This window comes from Mus caroli, unplaced genomic scaffold (assembly GCF_978045245.1).
Source record: "Mus caroli unplaced genomic scaffold, Mus_caroli_1 scaffold_15, whole genome shotgun sequence".
Taxonomy (NCBI): Eukaryota; Metazoa; Chordata; class Mammalia; order Rodentia; family Muridae; genus Mus; species Mus caroli.
The window spans coordinates 72,225,379-72,247,395 of record NW_028227270.1 but is presented as its reverse complement, the minus strand read 5'-3'; the positions used below and the strand labels follow the sequence as shown (position 1 = coordinate 72,247,395).

Below are 22,017 nucleotides of genomic sequence, written 5' to 3'. Positions count from 1 at the left end.
TTGGGGGCCAGGACTCTGCAACCTGTGACACCCATGATTGTGGTATGATGGGGGCATGGCCTCACATGTAGGGCCAGGAGCAGGTGGCTGACAGCAAGTGAGACACCTAGCCACACCTCAGGTAATTAGTGCCTAGGGACAAATGATGAGCAGATACAGACAAACACGGCAGACAGAAAGACAAGGTCTGATCCCCTGGCCATCAGTGGGACATTCAGGGACTGCCTTTACTGATTCTCTCAATAAGGCCCACAGGCTATAGGGCACTCCTCAAGTTTCACCGGGAACCTACTACACGAAGACTCAAACCGTGGCTACAATGTTTCCAAAGACTCAAGTAGTGGATACAATGTTTCCAAATAGGTTGGTGTAAACACTGAATCCCGTGAGAGCAGTCCATTCAAGCTGGGCAACCACCAAGGTGAGGCACTGCCATCATCCATCCTGTGGTGATCTCTCAGACAGAGCCACTATCACAAACCTCCCCCTCACCCCCTCCCCAGGAAAGAGAAAAGGAAATCCCTGAAACCCAGTAGGTCAAGTTCAGAGGAGCCAGGCTGGAGAGAGGACTCAGGGGTTAAGAGCACATATTCTCTCAGAGGCCATCAATTCCCAGAGCTCACAGAGGCTCACAACAGTCTGAAACTCCAATTACAGAGGATCTGAAACCTTCTTCTGACCTCTGAGGACACTAGGCACACGTGTGTAGTGCATAAATATACAGGCAGACAAAACATTCACACACATGAAATTGTACACATAAATGTGTGTGTGTGTGTGTAATTTCTAATCAGAGGAGCTGCTCCCATGGGAATGCATACCAGAGTGGTACTCACAGAGACCCCTCCTGTCACCCATCACAAGGTGACAGGACTGAGAATCTCCTAAAATGAGGACACTCTGAGCTAGGGCTGAAGCCAAGGTTTTAATGCATAGACCACTGGATAAAGACCCAAACATTCAAAAGTAGAGATGCCAAGGCCATGGGAGGTGAGGGGAATCCAGAACAGACTGGGGGCTTCCAGTGGTCCCTGTGTCCCCAAGCCCAGAGCTCCAACACCAATGCAAACATCCTAACATGGAGATGCCAGGGTCACAGGAAATGAGGTAAACTCAGAACAGAGTAAAGAGTATCAGTAGTCCCTGTGTCCCCAAATCCAGAGCCCCAGCCTCACTGCAGACAAGGAACAAACCCAAAACCAGACTACTTGCAAGGTTCCCAGCAAGGCAGAAGGCAGGGGGTACAACACAGTCTGATGGCTGCAGCCAGGCAGACCAGGGCAGCCACCAAACCTGCCTGTCTGAGGTCTGAGGTCTTCTCTGATGAAAGCTCAATTCTGTTACACTGATTTCCTTCAGTGAAGCACAACTCTGGAAGGACCACTAAGCCACAAGAGGGGGCAAGGACTCTAGTCCTCACAGCCTAACCTCCTGTAGCGTGACAGTTTCCCAGTTGCTACAAGTGAAGCTTGGACCAAATGCTCCAAAGACAGCTACTGCCCATCCCCTGCCCAAGCATCTGGTTCAGAGGGTGCAGGCTTTAGGCCCTGTGGCACAGTAAATTTACACCCAAAGGAGAGCTGCAGCCAGCCAAACCAAAGTGTCCTAGCGCCCAACTTTGACCACATGAGACACCGCAGATCCACAGAGTTAATTAATTCCTCTCCTGTCTAGAAAGTGAGATGCAGAAGAAACTGAGTGGGAAAATTACCTAGGCCCATAAACTGTCATCATGGCCACTGGCAGGCCCAGGTGCTTACAGGGGAGAGAGTGGAGTCATGACTTGCATCTCAGCAGATCAGGGGTGTGTGTACCTGTCATACACACCATGGTAGCACCATGATACCCTCCAAGTGCCACTGGATCCCTCCTCTGGCCACAGCAGCTTACCACCTGGATGGTCTAAGGTGGCCCCATGAGCTGTCAAGGTGTGTTAGGTTACCTGGGGGGAAGCAGCCCCTCAAAGTCAAAGGGATTCTTCGATCCAGCCTACACAGCTGTCTCACCTTCTGGAGTCATAGGACATTTGAAAGAGACAAGGAGGTCACCATGACAGCCAGAAGGGCAGAGAATACCAGAACAATTTAGCTTCCAGGGTGGTGTTAGCAGAAGGAGCGCCTATGAAGAGGGCTATGGAATGAGCAAGCCCAGCATGGGCGACAGTGATCAGTGTGGCTCCTATCCTAGGGATGGAGGGTATAAATATTCAGTGAAACTGAGTGCTGTGCACACAGCTTTTCTGCAAATCTAAAGCAACTCTAACCTTAAAAGTGTACAAGGGCCTGCCTGTGGCTCAGTTGGCTGAGAGCTGGTTTAGCATGCTTGGGGCCTGATGGCACTTACCTTTAATCTCAGCTCTTGGGAGGCAAAGGCAGAAGGGCCAGGAGAAAAAAAAATTCAACTCACTATAGGGCGAGTTCAAGTCCAGCCTGGACTACAAGAGACCCAGTCTTAGCGAGAAAGGTGGAAATTGGATAGGATTTTTAAAAGAACAATCGTGTTTTGACCTTGCAGCAGTCAGGGTTCGAACAAAGAAAAGACACAATGAACAGGTACAAACAGGTAGCCCAGACAAGGGTGCTCGTTCCAAACGACATTCAGGTGGTACCTGCTGATTCTGTGTCATGAGGAAAGATTCGACTGTGGGTAGGATGCCACAGCTCTGGGGAAGAAGGATTTGAACGTTGAATGAATGGTAGTACTCAGCAACCGCAGAGTAAAACTATAGCAACAGAGAGATCAAACGTTCAACTGCCCGGGATATAGGAAAATCAGCATGGCCGGTGCTCATTTGACGACCTGAGGTGCTGTATCCTTCCACACACCTGCCAGCATGCACTGAAGTGGGCAGGCTCAGTCTCTACTGGGCAGGCAGCACTGCAGAGGCTCAAGGTGACAGAGAATGCGTTGGGCTGGGGTTTGGCCTGTCACTGGGTGCTGCTGTGCGTGCCTCAGAACACTCGGTAATGGCTGAAGGTATTTTGTTTATTGCAGCTCGAGGTGTCCCCCGGCATCTGCAGGATGGAGACCAGGACTACACAGACTACAGTGCACAGGCCAGGCCCCACCCCCGAACATTCTCCAGGCCAGAACATCAGCAGCACAAAACCGAGCAGCCCTTGTTTACCACAGACCTCATTTCTCTACATGGGATCCCCTGGGGACCAGTTTCAATTATTAGAAAGTTTCTCAACTTGAACACAAATGCTCTTGTTTAAAGCTGCTGCCTCCACACTTGAACCTGCTCTCAGATCCTTCCCCAGCTCTGCAGATGATATGGTGCTTGTGAGAGGAACTGAAAGAAGATTCGAGGGGCAGGAGGTGCAAGGCAGAAGCTCCAGACCTGGGGCCCAGAGCCCCTGAAAGCACTTTCATGCTCTCAGTACCCTAACAGATCCACAAGTTGCCAAGGATATCCCTGACCATAAATCCCATTAGGCCACTCCCAGGACTGCCTTCAGGGCCTCATTAAGCATTAGCATTCAAGAGGTGAAAGGGGAAAGCCTTCAGTCTAGCTGGCTCTGCTCTGCTCCTGTGACACTCAGTTATTCTCAAACTTGCCTGGCTTTGTGTCGAACTTTGAGAAGGGCCGCATCTGGCCCAGGCAGTCCATATACCCTTCCTTCTGTCTTTCTTGCTTTGGTTCTTATTAGATTTGTATCTGTCTTTTAAAATTAAACTTATATGTGTCTGTCTCTCTGTGTGGGCATGTACGTGAGCACAGATGCCCATGGATTCCAGAAGATGGTGTTGGATGTCCTGGAGCAGGAGTTATAAGTGACCACGAATCACCAACATGGGTGCTGGGTACTGATACCAGAGAGTCCTCTGCAAGAACAGCACAAGTTCTCAACCACTGAGTGATCTCTCTGGTCTCCAGGCAGTCATTTCTCACAGCTCCAGACTAGAGCTGAGTTCTCCAGGTCTGACACGTGCACACCCAGAGCTATCCCCCTCTATCCTGCAGGGCTGCTGGGACCCACTCCAACTGTGGCTCAGAGTGGGATAGATAAAGCTCAAAAAGAAGACTGCTACCAGGGCATAGGGAATCACCACAGAAATTGCCAAACTGCTGGGTTAGCTCCAATCCGGACAGCACAATGCCAAGGCCCAATCACAACCCCCAACAGGCAGGGGACAGACCCAGGAGGCCAGGCAGGCATCAGTGACAGAAGACTGCTGGGAGACCAAGGGTCAGTCACACACAGGCTGGGGCAAGTGGGTCACATGGTGACACTGTACCACGAGAGCCTCAATGCCAAAGGCAGCTACAGTCTCCACTCTCCAAAGAACACTGGTGGGTTCAAGGCAGGAACAGGGCCTGGCAGGCTCAGACCTTCCAAAAGGGCACAAAGGATGGCAGGAGAAGACATCTTCCTGGGTGATCTCTCTACTCCTGGGGCATTATTGCTCTCCCTGAGCCTCTCTACTATTCAACCCAGGCTGTCATCCCTCACCCTGGGAGTCCTTCATCCCTCACCCCAGGAAATTCGGCTACCTGACAGACAGACAGATAAGGTGCCAAGTTACCACTCTGCCTCATGACTCTAAGCATGGCCTGTGTGCAGCTGGGGGTCAGGAACCACTGTGCACAATGTGTAGTCTCCAGGCCTGCCAAGGTGGCAGGGACTTCTCTCAGACTGCCCTCCAGGCCTGCCAAGGTGGCAGGGACTTCTCTCAGACTGCCCTCCAGGCCTGCCAAGGTGGCAGGGACTTCTCACAGACTGCCCTCCAGCATTTGATTTTGTCAGCACCAGCAGTGGGGCCATGATTCAGGGGACCTGATTGGCTGGTTTCTTCTGAGCAGTCTCCTACCCAAGGGCCACTAGGGAGTTGCTGCAAGGTCAGGGCGGCATTAGAGGTGGCCAGAGCCACATGCAAAGCATGAGCAGGAAAGGCTGCTCCCGGGGGGAGGTCCTACAGCACCTGTCACAGGTGGCTGGGTGGAGGGTCGCAGAATTCTGTCCACTCTGAGGCAGAGACACCAGAGGCACTCACGGTGACAGGTCTTCACACTGGAGGAAAGGGAAATGTGCATCCCTTCCTCAATGTGTTCTCTAAGACAGACTGGCTCAAAGTACAGATTCTGGACTGTCCCGGGACAGCAAGGGTCTCAGAACTCCAGTTCCCAGTTCTTTCCATAAAGAGACAGGCCTAGATTCTGAGTCAGTGTTTGTTCTTTTCCCAGCTATGCCAGTCAGTCATTGGGTAGGGCTCGCCAAAAGGTCCCGCTGTCCTACAACAGGGCCTTGTAGCCAACCTGCATTCCCATGGGTATCTCCCACCTGCCCTTCATGCTTGTCCAGGTCTCACAGGGATGCAAAAAACGGCCTAACGGGATTTCCTAAGGGGAAGGAAAATGGAGAGCCAACATCACTGAGCCACACAGGTCTTCAGTCTGAATGTTCATCTGCTGCAGAGGTCACTACCACCACCACGCTGTTAAGAGTATTGGGCCAGGGTCTCTGCTACAGCCTGGCAGTCCAGGTGGGGCAGAGCAGCCCTCATTCAAATGCTCACACTTGCCTGAACGTTAGCCTCTGCCTGGCCCGGTATTGTGTATAAGAGTAAGTAGGGCCTTATATTCTCCACCAGGGCTACCCATCCTGCACTCCACACTCCAAATGGACCACGTATGGGACCAGCTCTGGGAGCACACCCCAGAGAGAACTCCTGAGGACACAGCCCTATCCAGCACACATACCAAATCTGGGCTACTGTCCTGTTAGCTCCTGTATGGCAGGGAAACCTGTACCTCACACAGACAGACAGTTTGGGTAGCCGTCCTCTGTGTCCTGCCCCTATAGCATCTATACTCTCACTGTCTCTCCATCCTAGAGTAGCTGGCCAAAGGTGGTCTGGTCAGGTAGCTCCTTCCCTATCCTCACCTGAGTCTTTAACCTTAAAGAAGCACAGAAGAGATGAGAAAGGAACCAAGACGAGTTCAGCTCAGGGCTTGGACTCCCTGGAAGGTCCTTGGATCCCTGAACATCTCCCCCTCAAAAAAAGCATCTCTAGTCATGTCTAGGCCTGCCCCTGTAGTACTTCTACAGCCTCTTGGGCCAACACAACTAGACTTTGCCTAGTTCTGACTCCTGGCACCACCCCTCCATAATGTTTCTAGTGTCCTCTTCCTTGCCTGATGGGATCCTGCTCTCAGCCCTAGGGTCTCCCGTTACTGTTATTGGTGGCTAGAGGCACACTATGGCAGGGACCTGACAGACACACCTGCTGCATGTACTCTGTTGTGCTGACCAGGCCATCTGAACCCACTTAGCTTTAGCTTGTTTGTCCACCTAAAGGGAGTAACCTACCAAGCTCTCAGGGCAGCCGGTATACTGGTGAAGCCACACACTGCCTGCATGGAGCACCTGCATGGAGCACCTGGCTCTAAAACACCACCAGCCTAAGACTTGAGGGCAGGGGTCCCCAACATGGCTTCAGTCCCAAAATCAAGCACCAGGAGGATGGTGATGGGGGGAAAGGAAATGAGGAAGGGGGTGGAGAGCTGCACAAGAGGGCAGTACACATGATACAAGAGGAGTCCCACACATACAGAAATTCCCAAACCCTGCATCTGGCACAGGGACTCGGAAAAGAAGATGGCAACCCAAAGGTATGAAGGTATCGATTGTGAACCCAGCATCTGGGCGTGCCACACCACGTGTGCATAGAACCCAAAGGGGGCTGGGTCAGGTGGCCCCCTGCACATGTGGGACTCTGAAAATCCAGTTACTACATGTTATAAGGGATTATGAAAATAACTAAAAAGGCCAGAAATGGTGCTGGGTATTGCTCAGTAGTAGAGTATTTTTCTAGTATACACGATGTCTAACACAGAAGGGGAAAAGAAAACAAACAGGCACTGTCAATGAATGACTTCCAGAAGCACTGCCCTCAAAATATCTAGAAACACACTGAGGAAGCCAAAGGCTTAGACACCACAGAACATGGTAAATGACTGAAGAAGACACACATGAGTGGAGAGAGATGCAGTGTTCATGGTCAGAAATCTTAAGTCTGTCAAGAAAGAGAGCAATGTGCAACCCAGAGACATTGCAATCCCTGTCAAAATCCAGCTGCCTCCTTTTCTTTTTCCTTGTTTTTTAATTTTGCAGAAATGTACCAGTCAATCCTCCAATTTAAACATTAAATTGCAAGGGGCTAAATACTTGGTCCCAAATAGCCAAAATAATTCTGAAAAGAAAGAGGATCAGGGGGATGAAACATAAAGACTCACACTTCTGGTTTCAAAACACACTACAAACCCGCAGTACTCAAACCCATGTGGCACGGTCTAAAGATACATGTAAATACCTAGGGAACAGAACTGACGGGTCAGAAACAAACCCATGTGTACAAATGATTTCCAACAAGGGAGGATATTCGATCAAGCAAAAGTGATCTTCAGAAACACTGTGGGAAGCTGAGTCAGAAGGACTGTGAGTTTGAGGAGAGACTAAGCTACACAGCAAGACTGTCTCAAAACACCAGGACAGCTGGGGCTGGGGAGATGGCCCCTTCTTGCCACCAGGACCTGAGTTCTGATCCCCGGTGCCCATGTTGATTGTTTTAATCAACAAAACCCACAGTGTGGGATTATTTCTGTAATCCTAGTGCTTGGTGAGAAGAGAGAGGGCAGGAGGGTCTATGGGGCTTGCCAACCAGCTCGCCAGTCTTGCCAAGTGAGGGAGTTCCAGGCCAATGAGAGAGCCTGTCTGAAAAATGAATGAATGAATGAAAGAAGGAGAGAAAGAGAGAGAAAGGGAACAAAGAATAAGAAAGAGAGTGAAAAGAAGTACTTAACATGGCCTCTGGCCACCACATTCACCCCTGCACATGTGTGCACACACATAAACATACATAGAAGCATGACTCACACAAGCCTAAAGAATGTGGCCAAGTCACCACATCATAAAACTCAAAAACCAGGAACCAAAAACGTTTCTTCCTTTAGGCATCTACCTTAGGATTTCATCACAGCAGTGAGCACAGCACAAGATAAATAAACAGCCCAAGATCCTACCTAGAACAATGAAATGAACACCTAAAGGTGCTTTCCACCAGAGCTGGTCTGAGTTGAATCCCCAAGGCTCATATGGTAGAAGAGAACTGACTTCTGCAAGCTGTCCTCTGATCTACACACACACACACACACACACACACACACACACACACACACTGTGGCATGTGCTCCCTACCACACAAATAAATGAACTAAATTTAAAGAAATGTAAAAGCCAAACACGGAGGTGCATGCCTTTGATTCCAGCACTCAGGAGGCAGAGCCAGATGGATTTCTATGAGTTCAAAGCTAGCCTTGACTGAAAAACAAGTTCTAGGCCAGTCAGGACCACATGATGAGACTCTGTCTCAAAAACAAACAAAAACCAACAACAGCAAATAAAATAGAGGAATTTTTAAAAGTCTAAATCTAAGAGTTGAGGGCCAGGCAGATGTCTTAGTGGTTAAGCGGTGCTTGCTGTCAAGCCTGAAAATATGAGTTAGATTCCGGGGCCCCACATGGCAGAAAGAACAGCACCAAGTCTCACAAGTTTTCCTCTGATTTTCACATGCACGTGATAGTGTGCATGCACTCATACACACACACACACACACACACATACACATGCACACACACATGCAACACACACATGTGACAGACACATTGACATGTATGTGACAGTGTATATGTGCTCATGAGCATACACACAAAGTAAGTAAATAGATAAATGTTCTTTTTTTAAATAAAGAGTTGAAAGTATGAAATTCTTCAAAGAAGTCACTAGAGTAAACCTTGTGACAAATGATTTCACAAGAGACTCTTAAGACACTAAAAGCATGAACAAGAAATATAAATAGGTTGAGTAAGCTGGATCTCATTAAAGCGAAACACTTATGCACCAGTGGATGATACCAAGAACATGCCAAGTTAACCCAGAGAAACAGGAAAACAGAAGACGACAGCACACTTGCAAATCAAGCATCAGATAGAGGCGGGGTTGCTAGAACATACACGGCAGCTCTAAAGCTCACAATGAAGAGAAACAATTCCATTTTAAAAAGACAAAGGAACAGGCAAACAGGATGGCTTGGTGGGCAAAGTGCTTGCTGCCTAGCTTGGTGACCTCAGTTTGATGCCCTGGACCCACACAATGGAAGAAAAACCTAACTCCTGCAAGTTGTCCTCTGAGCACACACGTGCTGTGGCATGTGAGCATGTGCACACAGCCCGACACACATGATAAATAGTAAAAATAAAGTAGACAATGAAGCTGGGGAGTGAGTAGGCCTCAGCTCTGGATTCCATCTCCAACCCTGGGGGACGGGGGCCTTGAGTAGACATTTCTCAGAGCCAAAGGCTAAAACACCAGCCAGCAAAGGAACAAGTCAAAACCACCACTAAACACAACTTCACACCCACACCCCGTGAGGATGGTTATAATAAAAAGACTGGAAAACAGTAAGCGATGGTGACGATTGGGGCGGGCCCTGTAGCAAAACACCCTGTTGGTTACTCAAAAAGTTAAATATAGGGCTGGGGGTTGCAGCTCGGTGGTAACACATGTGGTTAGTACACACAGAAAAACTGAAAACAGGTGTTCAACCAAACGTCTGTGCACAAATGTGCACAGCAACACTGTTTCTAACAGTCCCTGGTGGAGGCTGCCCAAACCCAACCTAACCAACAATGGACAACTATGGCCTGGTCACCCAGACAGGAGAATATTATTCAGCCATTAAAAAAAAAAATCAATAAACACCAACACATGGCACTGTGTGAATGAGCCTTAAAAATTGAAGCCAGATTCAAAATGCTTGATGTTGTATGAGTCTGTCTACACAAAATATCCTGAGAACAGATAAATCCATGGGGCCAGAAGGGGATAGGGACAGGCAGGAAAAGACACACAGCTCCTCGATGAAGAGAAGGTTCACTTCTGAAGGATGAAGATGCTGGAGAACTAGACAGAAGAGAGGAACACATGACACACATGCATCGAGTGTCACCTTGTGCGGTGCAGAGGGAAACTGTCTACCTTCAAATGGTAACATCACATGAACTGAAACTTACCTCTGTCTTTTCAAAAACACAAGCGGCTGGCTGCTGCACTTGTCTGAGACCTCCAGGTCTCAGGGTTTGAGATGACAGCCAAGCAGGCTCTAGTTCCAGATAGGTTTTTCTGTTTTTGAAACTCAGTGCCTTGGTGTGGACAAGGTATAACTAGTCTAGTGCCACCAAACCACAAGGCTGAGAGTAGAAGTCACCAGAAATATGGGGACTAAAGATGACCAGCAAGGAAGGAAGGAAAGGTAAGAGAGAAACCGGCCTGAGACGGGGGGATGCACTGCCTGTGGACCTCTTGTTGGGCTCACCACACTATCTTATCCATAGCCTTATGTGATTGTCAGCATCCATGTCTGCTCAAACCTTAAACCAATTGTACATGCAAGGTACTTCCTCCTCACCACAACCTCTTAGAGGTGAGCGCATCTACCTGCCCTGGCTCACAGTACAACTGCTAGGGTCAGGAAAGCCGACTGTGACAGAGACTTGGCTGCCTCTGGATCAGCACTGAGAATGGAGCTGACATTGTGACTTAGCAGACTACCTTCCACTCTCAGTTTGTATGGGGATCAGGCAGGATGGCACTCCATAGTCCCACAGGCATTCAGCACCTGCAGCCCTGTTGTCACTGACTGTCTCACGACCCAGCTGGTAGACTTGTTTTACCCACACTGGAGCCTGAGACGTTAGAGGGCTCTTGCAGGGCACTCCACAATGCAGCGTTAGACAGTAGCCTGGTTCAACAGCAACCCCTTCCTTCTTTCTTATTAAGAGTCTGGCAAATGTGAGATACTATCAGGAAAAGGTCAAAGGAGAAGGAAAGGAAGTGGCATGGGACAGAGGGATTGGCACTTGGTGTCCCAGATCTTGGGCCATCTGGAGTTATGCCTGATGCCCAACTGGCCCCAAACAAATGTGGGCTGCAATCCTGTGCTTGTACCATGCCTGTTGCCAGCCAAAAAGTTCCAGTTTAAAAACAAAAACATCACAGAGATTAGGATGAGGCTCACATGAAGCCGCTTCCTTCCAGACATCTGCCCCTCTTAGAAACACTGTTTGGAGTCCTGGTTTCCTGGATGCTGAGTGGACATTCTTCCCACTTTTTCCAGAACTTTGCAAACTCACAGAGGGAGAATTCCCTGTCTTAAAACAATGAGTTGGGGGGGGGGGGGTGGATGATGTCTCAGAAGTTAAGAACACATGCTGCTCTTGCAGAGGACTAGGTTTAATTCACGGCACCCACACGGCAGCTCACAACCATCCAAAACTCCAGTTCCAGGGAATACGACACCCTATTCTGACTGGCATAGGTATCAGGCAAGCACATGGTACACATATAGACATGTAAGCAAAACTTTCATATGCATAAATAAATCAATCTAACAAAAATGGTGAACATCTGCATGTACCTCTGCATGTAGTCTCAGTTGGAAGGGCTTCTTCCCCATATTCAGTATCAGAGACTCTGCTAGCCCAGACCCCTCTTGGCCATGTCTCCTTCCTGTGGGACACAAGCCAGGCTAGCCAACAACAGAGAAGGCATGCTGAGCACGGCCACAGGCCCTATTCCATGTCTCCAGGTACCCCAGATGTAAGGCTGCTCCAGGGACCTTAAGGCTAAGTGGACACAATGAAAACCCACACAGGCCATCTCAGTCGGAGGGAATTGGACATAGAAACAGAGCCCCCAGGAAGAGGGACAAACAGACACGATGTCCCCAGAAGCCCTACCCTCTCACTTAAATGGTGGCTCCCTACCCCTGCCTCACATCTGCCCCAACAGCAGCCATAGGGATTCTGACAAAACTTGGCTCAAGTAGGGTAATACAAGCCTTCAGCTGCAGCACCCAGGAGGCTGAGGCAGGAGGATAAAGGCTTCAACGCCAGCTAGGCTACTCAGTGAGACCCTGTCTCAAAAAAGAAGGAGGAGGAGGAGGAGGAGGAGGAAGGGAGGAAGGGAGGAAGGGAGGAAGGGAGGAAGGGAGGAAGGGAGGAAGGGAGGAAGGGAGGAAGGGAGGAAGGGAGGAAGGGAGGAAGGGAGGAAGGGAGGAAGGGAGGAAGGAAGGGAGGGAGGGAGGGAGGGAGGGAGGGAGGGAGGGAGGGAGGGAGGAAGGAAGGGAAAATAACACAAACTTGGCCCAGATCCTCAGCCTCCACCCCCTCCCTTGCACCCCACAGTGCACTTCCTGCCTATACCTCAGTCCCTTCTTCCTTGACCTCCTTGCCTTCATTCCTATTACTTGCTTCCACAAATCTCATTTGCCACTCTGAGACATGACATTCACTCCCCTCCCCCAAGGACTGAGCTAGAAGTCCATTTACAAGCAAGAACCTAGTAACAGGCAGGGCAGGCAAGCAGTCCACCTTGCCACGCACCCCCCACCCACTGAGGTCTCACTGTCATTTCTGAGACCCTTACTAGAACACAGAACAAATATTTATGGAGAGACAAGTGAAACTTTTGTCACTAAAGTCACCTGCTCATCTTTTAAGCTTTCCAAAGTCAATTTTATTGGCAATGCCTCCAAGGAACCTTCTGATAGAATGATCACCCATAAGAGGGTCAGAGGGTCAGGTTTAAGGATGTTGGATGAATTTATGCAGCCATTCCTGCCTCCCAGAGGTCACCGACAATTGAGAGAGGCCAGGTCTTCCAACACAAGCAGTAGGCAGGAGTGCTGGCATGGGATCTGCTCCCATCGACCCAATACATGATACAGACACAAGGAAGGACTATGGTTTTTAACCAAGGGGCTCTGCACAAGAGTAAGACTTCTAAAGAGAACAGGTTCTCAGCCCCTGTAGAGCTCCAGGTCCCTACCAAATGGACCAGACATGATACCTGAGGGGGGGGGGGCAACGGGCCTCCAGCTGCTTCCTGAAAGGTCCTGCCTTCAATTCTATCCCTTCTGAATCCAAGATCCAACTTCCAGGGAGCACTACAGGAACCCCAGAAAAGCAGAAGGAATATCAGACATGGCCAAGACAGGATTGAATGAGGAATCTTGCAGTGGCTTAGAAAGAGGCTATACATTTCAGGGACAGAATAGAGAGGATCCTTCCCCATGATCCCCACTCCCTACTGTCCTCTCCAAGAAATGCAGGATAAGCTCTCTTCAGTGTGGCACATACCTCATCCCAGAGGACTGTCCCCAAAGACATTGCTTGCAAGGGTGCTGAGGAGCTTGGTGTCATCTCAGAGGCACACTCACCATGGATTCAAGCTTAGGCTTAAAAAAGCAGCTGTCCTAAGCAAGTCTAGGCCACAGAAGCAGGAAAGCACCAACACTCCACCACTACAAGCATGGGCGACTTAAGAGATCCTCATTCTAATCCTCCCCAAAACAAGGCTTGCTGGAAATGTGTAATGTGACCCCCAGGTAGGACAAACTGAGGCTTTCTAGTTATTGTGGGGGTTGTTTTGTTTTGTTTTGTTTTTATTTCAAGACACGGTTTTTCTATGTAGTTCTGGCTGTCCTAGAACTTACTTTGTAAATCAGGCTGGCCTGGAACTCAGAGACCCACCTGCTTCCATCTTCCAAGGACTGGAATTAAAGGGTGTGCCACCACTGCCTGGCTACTGTGTTTATTTTTATAGTTACTGTGTATTGCAAGTTACAATGATGCTCCATTTCGGAGAATGATACAAAGTTTCCTTTTAAAAGAAACTGTTTGCCAGGGTAAGGAATCCAATGCTGTGTGGGACCTGGAAACAGGAAAAGTACATCGAGGAGGGAAACCTGGCTGAAGAAGCTGGCGTCAAGGGTGGCACTCAGTCCAGAGTACTGAGCCAAAGTTCTCGCCTTGGTTTCAAAGCTGGCATAGCCAACTAAGTAACTTAGAAATGGAGTGGAAGGTATGTGCAGCCAAACTCTACCCTTCTGTTGTTACTGGTGTTCTGGTATATATATTTTTTATTACTTTAAAATTTTATTTTGGAGGGAGCTCATGCCATGGTGTACATGGGTAGGTTAGAGGACATCTTGCATCTAGCATGTGGGTCCTAGGATTAGAACTGGGCTTGGCATTAAGCCTTCATTCACCTGCTGAGCCATCTCACTAGCCGTTGGTGCTTCTTTTGAGACAGGGTCTTAGATACCCAAGGCTGACTGACCTCCAACTCAATGTATAACCAAGGGTGGCCTTGAACTCTTGATATTCCTGCCTTCAACCTCCCTGGTGCTTAGATTATACACATGCTCTACCACTCCCGGGGATGCCATTTTAGAAATCTCTTCAGTAAGTCTTGTTTCCTCAAGATCAAAAGTGTAAAATCAGACAAGCTGTTCAAACGTGAGGTAAAATGTAAACTCGGAGGGAATTAACAATCCAGGTGCTACATAGCTCTGAAGAGAACCATCAGGGGTCTTCCAAGAATAACTGGAGGGAGTGACACACAGGGAGCTGACCACACACCTTCCATTCTTGAACAAGAGAGACTTGAGAGGGGCCCAGGGATCTAGTCCAGGCTACAGAAGCAGGAAGAGGCCCCAGCCTTTCCCTCCCTGCCTGACTCAGGCCCCAACCCTTGACCCTGCACAAAGCTAGGGAGAGCTCTAGCCCCACAAAGAGGGGCAACTCACGGTGCACTGGAGCTTAAGAAACCACCTGCTGTGAAGGGTCCCTTTTAACTGCCCAGAGACCCAAATACATGCAAATGTAGCTGTGCTAATCAACTGCCTGTCTCAGATCAAATCAAAATCCTCAAAGAAAGAGTAAGGTAACTAGACCTCCAAAACCCAAAGCAAACAATAAACAACAAACCTCTTCCAGCATCAAGACTCATTATCTCACTCCCCCGCCCCTCCCTCTGCCGCCTCAGCAGCAGCCCAGCTGACAGGTAACCAGAGGTGCTATAGGTCTTGGATTGAGACAGGAAGAAGGGGTGCCACCACTCTCAGGGCTACTCAAGTCCAGATTCCCAGCGTTTCTGGATTTGGAGAGGCCTCCAGGCTCTCACCCACTGTGATCTGGCCACAAACCCCTCGGAGATGGATGCCAGTTGGTCGCTGTTTATAGTGGCCCTGTTTTGGAGCAGAGCCCAGGGGTCACACAACTCTGAGTGCTCTCCACAACCCTAGATATTTGGGGGGAGGCAACACAAGATACTCGAGGGATTCCAGTGAGCCATATAGGGCCACCCCTTGTAAGGCCAGCCAGGTTGCCCTACAAGAGTGGGCCTCTGTCCCAGGGCCTACAGATGTGAGAAGGCCCATCAAATCCTGGCCACCTAGCTCCCAACACTTAAAGATGACTAGACCAGAGACCACAGCTCGTTTTCAAGACTCCCTAAAGATTCTGGATGTGAGATATCAGAAGGGTCTTCTCTCTAGAAGGAAGGACAGGGACCGTCCAGAACCACACACCCTTCTCTCCCTCCAGCCTGCTACTAGCTGCTAAAAACTCACACCCAGGGGACAGACAGACCTGTCCAGCTTCAGGCCAGCCCTCTTGAGGCCCAAGCACATCCCACAGGCAAAGTCAAACACAAGAGAACCTGTTGGAGCAGTTTAAGCAGGATGATCACCTCTTTCTCCTCCTCTTACTTCTAAGTAGGAAGGGACTTAGGCTCTTAAAAAGTAGACACAAGGCCAGGTCATGGCCACCAGCAAGGGCCCAGAGGGCGGGTTTGCCAAGCTTACCTCTTTCCCTCCTCCCCATCTTCCTTAAAGAGCATAAGGTCATGTCAAAACTGGGGTGTCTCTGCCTGAAGCAGAGAGGAGGGAAATGGGGAGCCGAGCAGGCCAGGAAATAAGCGGCCAAGCCACAACACCCCCACCCCAACACACAGACACTCACATCGGTCTGTCACTGCACTCCCGCCTAGGCCCGCAGGCCGGCCCGAGCTAGTAGGCACGCGGGGTCCCCGGAGGGGTCCTGCCCGCCAGGACACAGTCCCGAGGAGGTTCCCGGGATCCAGCACAGACTGGGGGCACTGGCCGCTACCTCGCTACCGTTCCCCCGGTCCACCCGAGCCCTGCCAGCTCCGGAGCCCGCCAGTCGCGCCTCTCGGGGGACCGGCGCCGGGCCGCGCGCCCGCCTCTCCCGGCCCGGCCGCCCCGAGCCCGCGCGGGGAAAGTTCCTGCAACTTCGCAGGGGGCTGGCGGCGGGGGCCCCGGGCCTGGGCCTCGTCCGGCTCCCGGCCTCCGCGGCCACTGCGGCCCCGCTGTCAGACGACCGGGTCCCAGCCCCATCGCGGCCGGAGCCCCAACTTCCCCGCGCCCCTCGCCCGCCCCGGCCGCGGGCCTCGCTTTGTGCGCGGCGGCCGTACGCCCCCGCCCTGGGCACAAAAGGGCGCGCGGCCCGGCGGCCGAACGCGGCTGCGGTGCCCGGCGGGGCCCGGGGCGCGCGACCAGGGCGCGGGGCTCGGTGGGCCGGGCGGGCCGCGGCGCGCTCACCTGCCGTGGAACCAGTCCTTGCAGGCATCGCACTCGATCATGAAGCGGGTAACGTCGTAGGGCAGCCGGCAGACGCAGTACACGGGCACCGTCGCCATGTTGCCGCGCCGCCGCTCGCCCCGCCGCTGCGCTGCCCGGGTCGGGCCGGGCCGGGCCGGGGGCCGCGCGGCGAGGGCGGCGGGGGCGGCGGGCGCGGGCGCCGCGGCCGGAGCGGACGGGGCCGGGGGCGCTCGGCAGGGCCCGCGCGCGCGCTCGCGGCCGGGCGCGTCCACACAATGCCGGCGCGGGCTGCTGGGGCCGCGCCGGGAGCCGCCCGCCGGGCCGCGGGGCGCAGGGCTGAGAGTGCGCGGGGGGCCCGGCCGCGCGCGGGACACAAAGCGAATGGACGCGCGGGGGCGGCGGGCGGGGAGCCGCGGCCCCACCGAAGGGACCCCCGGCCGCCGAGCGGCCGCTACGTCAGCGCCCCGGGTGGCGCCGCCTCCGCCCGCCGGCCTGGGCCCCGCTCCCGCCGCCGGGAAGGCGGGCCGCGGTAGAAGGTGGGCCGCGGGCCTGGGGGAGCCAGCAGCCGGGCTCGGGGGCACCCCGCGGGAGAGGGTTGCCCCGGGACGCCCAGGGAGACGAGCCGCGGAGCCCCCTGCCCCCGACTACGTGAACACAGTTCGCACAGCCCTGCCTTAGCCAGAAGCAACTCCTTGGCCTTAACTTTCTTCTGACCCCAAAGTGGGATGGACAGGGGGATCTTCCTCCTCTTCCTGGGCCCGGCAGCCTCCCCCCCCATCCCGAACTGCGACTGAGTTGCTGGCTTTTGAACAACCTCCCCTTCCCCTTCTTTCTAGCTGGGGGCTGCCTTGCTTCCTCTTACGATCCGGTGAATTTCCCCGATGCTCCGGCAAAAGTCAGGGGACCCGAGAGTAAACTGTTTGTTGTAGGACACAACTTACCTGGCATTGGTGCCGCCCAGGACCCCTTATTACAACCCATAGACCCCCAAACCTTAGGAGCGGAGGACAGTCCAGTGAGTCGCAACTGAGCCACAGGACTGCTGGGGAAGACAAGGGGTTATGTTGTTGCTCTCGCCCCTGAAGTTTTGCCCTGAACTGGCTCCCTGGTCTCACCTGTCCTGCTTAGAGCTTTTTTGTTGGTTGGTTGGTTGGTTGGTTGGTTGGTTGGTTGGTTGGTGGGATATGAATGAGGGTCCTTCTCTGTCCCTTACCCAGGTCGACATTGATGAGCAGGGCCACATATTTAGGAAGAAAGCTGTCTGCTAAATCTGCTTCCCCTTTGCCTGTCCCCACACAATACGTGAAGATGCTAGTCTCTGCAGATACATTCCAGAGTTTCAGACCTCTGCTTACCTTGACAAAGCAGAGTCCCAGTTATCCCTGCCCAGAGTGCGGCTGCCAATCAGCTCTATTGCTGGCAACTCAGGGGATAGCCTGTTATGGAATTTGCCCTCAACCAACCCCCACCCTTCCCAAATAGGTAAACCCAGGACCACAAATTAGGATCCGAACCAGGGCAAGCAGTGTGTAATCTAAGGGCACACATGTGGCAGGGGAGATAGGAAATTGGGGGGGGGGGCAGACAGGTTACCTTGTCAACCTGTACACAATGAACTCATTTCAAGCTACCTGCCTGAACTCCAGCTGTCCCCTTGGGTCTCCTCTGTACTGGATGCCCTTACAAGGCAAGAAACAGCTGTTAATCCCCTGTCCCTGTCACCAGGCATGAGTCCTGGTGGGGTAGGCACTGCCCTGTTACCTAAGGCACTCTCCCCAAGAGGTGGTGCAGTTGCCATTCAGCAGAAGTGAAAACTGAAGCTCAGAGCAGTTAAATGCAGAAGGGAAGTAGCCTACCAAAGGTGGGGGCAGAGGGAGCAAGGGAAGAAGACACCCCTGCCCAAGTCCTGAACCTGTTCCTCTCACCTCACCTTTCCCCCAGAAAGCCTGTTCTCCTTCTGGTGGGGTACTGACCACTGGGTGCCTCCATTAACTCTCCTTATCTTCTGACATTCTCTCTGGCAGCCAGCTGTGCCCACTACAGCTGCCCCTGTGCTTGGGGATCAGGTACCCTGATTCTCAGAGCCCTCCCCGAGGCTGCTGAGCTGTACAGCAGCACAGACCCTACCCCAGGCCTCAGGCCCTAACTTCTGTTTGTTTTCTCCATCCCTTCTCCCACCTCCTAGCCTTAGATGTTTATTGAGCACCTACTCTATGCTGACAGCTGTACACCAGCACTCAGAAGAGTCTCGGCTTTCCTGTTCATCCTGGAGTTAGAAAGAACCAGGGATGGACTTAGATCTGAGTCAACGGTAGGAGAAAGAATGGGAAGGCTGAATGAACAGATGAGTCATCCTCTGAGAACATGACCCAGGAGAGGGAACAAGGTGCTCCTGCTAGCAACAAGAGGTAGAGATGCTCCGGAGCAGGGGGCAGTGTGGTCTGGTAGCCCCCTCTACTGGAGCTTCCTGTCCCCCCCCCCCTCTGCTCCTTAGGGCTCAGCTCCAGCTCAGCAGCCACACCTGTTCCCACACCACCACTCACATGCCCATTGGCTAGCCTGTGGCCCATAAGGGGCAATGTCTCACAGGTAGTGGTTCCCACATCAGCACTGTATCCAGGCACTCTAGTGACACCATGACTTTGGTACTGCACAGCAGCCCCAGCTTCTTGGCACAGACAAGTCTGCCTCCACGGAGGTATACAGAGGCAACTCTGTTGTCTTGCTTGTAAATATCAAAGTTTCCCAGAATCATTCCTAAAGTGCTGGCTTCCTTGTTTGTTTAGTTTGTCTTTCCGTGTATTTAGGGTATGTGTGTGTGACCGTGCTCATGTCACAGACCAGCAGTAGTCAGTTCCCTCTGCCATGTGGGTCCCAGGGACTGAACTCAGGTTGTCAGGCTTAATGGCAAGCACTTTACTGGTTGAGCCCTCTCATCTGGCCCCCTCCTTAGCAAAGCCATTTGACCCCTTTCTTGAGAATTTTGCCCTGAGTGAGCTAGCTGTCCTGGGCTCTTTGTTATGTCTGGGCGCGCTGATGTTGCGTGGTTTTGATCACTTTGCTTTTTGTAAGCTTTGTAAGGAAGTGTGAGTCTTCTAACTTTTATAAGATTACTGTGGCTATTTGTGGTTCCTTAACATTCCATACTAATTTTAGCATAGATTTTTCTTCCTTAAAAGTTTGCTTCTGGGGCTGCTGAGATAGTTCAGTGGGTAAGAACATGTACAGTTCTTACAGGAGACCAGAGTTCAACTCCCAGCACTCACATTGGCAGCTTACAGCTTGTAACTCCAGCTCCAGGGAATTCCCCTAACCTTAGGCACATGCATACTGGAACACACACACACACACACACACACACACACACACACAGTGCATGTAAAAATAATAACAATTTTTTAATGATTTATGTATTTATTATATGTAAGTACACCGTAGGTGTCTTCAGATACCCCAGAAGAAGGCATCAGATCTTATTACAAATAGTTGTGAGCCACCATGTGGTTGCTGGGATTTGAACTCAGGACCTATCAGAAGAGCAGTCAGTGCTCTTTTTTTTTTTTTTTTTTTTTTTTTTTTTTTTTTTTTTTTTGGTTTTTCGAGACAGGGTTTCTCTGTATAGTCCTGGCTGTCCTGGAACTCACTTTGTAGACCAGGCTGGCCTCGAACTCAGAAATCCGCCTGCCTCTGCCTCCCAAGTGCTGGGATTAAAGGCGTGTGCCACCACGCCCGGCACAGTCAGTGCTCTTAACTGCTGAGCCATCTCTCTGTCCCCAACATATTTTTTTTTTTAAGTTTGTTTCCTAGCTGGGTGGTGGTGGTAGCACAGGGCCTTTAATCCAGGCACTTAGGAGGCAGAGGCAGATGAATCTCTGAGTTGGAGTCCAGCCTAGTCTACAGAGTAAGTTTCAGGATAGCCAGGGCTATACAGAGAAACCCTGTCTCAAACCCCCCCCCAAAGAAAGAAAGAAAGAAAGAAAGAAAGAAAGAAAGAAAGAAAGAAAGAAAGAAAGAAAGAAAGAAAGGTAAGTTACTTTGTTTCCTGTGGAGCCTGGTAAAGTGTTTATCACACAAGCCTGGCAACTTGAGTTGGATAGTCTTTAGAACCTATATTAAGGTGAATGAGAGAACTCCACAAAATTATCTTCTGATCACCACACAGTGCCATGTCATATACACATGTGTGCACACCCATTTGCACACACACACACACCTTTTAAAGATTTATTTTTGAAAAAAATGATATTTTAAAATGTAAAAATATCTCTAGATTTTCTATCTATCTATCTATTTTGGGGAGGAAAGAACAACTTTGGGGAGCCAGTTTCTCTCTTTCTACTATAGAATGCGTGCCTGGGGATCCAGGTCAGCTGGTCAGACTTGGCCGTTAGCACCATTACCTGCTGCAGCCCTCTACATTGTTCTTAAGCGATTATGTATGAAGTTTCCACATTGGTGAGCAGTCTGTCTTTCCATGTAATTACTTGGAGGTAAGTCTGGTCAGGTCATTTGCCTTGCTTCCCTGCTCTAGAGTAGGGGTTTTTTGTTTGGTTGGTTTTTTTTTACATTCATTGACTTTGTGTGTGTGCGTACATCTGTATGTGCATGTGTGTGTGCAAATGGGGGTTCAGAGTACAATGTGGAAGTGCCTATTCTCTCCTGCATGTGGATCCCATCAAGGTTGGAGGCAGCAGACACCTTTGCCTACTGAGCCATTGCAGTGGTCCATTGACTTTATAGATACTTGCCTATAGATATAGATATGTATGCATTTTTCCTTTTTATCTTTTTTAATTGTATGGGTGTTTTGTCTACATGTAGGTCTGTACATCAGCTGTGTTCCTGGTGCACGTGGAGGCCAGAAGAGAGTGTCAGATCTTCTTAGGCTGGAGATGCAGACTCATGTGAGCTGCCATGTGAGTGCAGGACTTGAACACAGCAGCCAAATACTTTTAAACCCTGAGCCATCACTTCAGCATCTCCCCAGCACCTTCTTTAAAACAGTCTCTTGTAACCATAACTGAAAACTACCTTGAAGCCTGAATACTCCCACTGCTATCTCGAGTGTGTGGCTTAGCATCATGTATCACGCCTGGTCTATGGGGTTCTGGAGTTGAAACATAGGACTTCCTGCGTGCTAGGAAAACACTTTCCAACCAAGGTACATCTCTACCAGAATTCTTTTTTTTGGTATTTTTTGTTTGGTTGGTTTTGTTTTGTTTTTGTTTTTTTGGTGGTATGCTGTTTATTGTTAGTATATGGAAACAAAACTGATTGTCAGTGTTGATCTTGTGTATTGCTCTTTACTGAATCATGTCTGTTAACAAAGGGTGTGCCTGAGTGCACACTCATGCAGCTGTAGAGTGTTTAGGCCTGGCCCTGCCTAATGGCTTCCACCTATCCTCCAAATCATCCCATAGTGTGGCTTCCCTGGTACCTACTCCATGGACCTTTTCACCTGCTTTGCTCTTCTTCCTGGAACTTTCCACTCCTTCTATCTCATTTTTTACACTGATTCCTTTTTACTTGTGGACTTAGTTTGTGATCCTG

The 22,017-nt window shown here is 50.9% G+C and overlaps 1 protein-coding gene across 2 annotated transcripts in view; it reads right to left on the bottom strand.

Annotated features, from left to right (window-relative positions):
- Positions 1-17,772, bottom strand: part of Phf2 (PHD finger protein 2) — a 68,798-nt gene extending 51,026 nt beyond the window's left edge. Inside the window, exon 1 of one of the 2 annotated variants that reach the window (XM_085831108.1) lies at positions 17,583-17,772. In XM_085831108.1, the coding sequence (XP_085687234.1) occupies positions 17,583-17,710 (128 nt within the window). In that variant the 5' untranslated portion in view covers positions 17,711-17,772. Of the gene's footprint in view, positions 1-16,467; positions 16,633-17,582 lie in introns of those variants that run through there. The other variant, XM_021180212.3, reaches the window with a different exon arrangement.
- Positions 17,773-22,017: the final 4,245 nt, after the last annotated feature.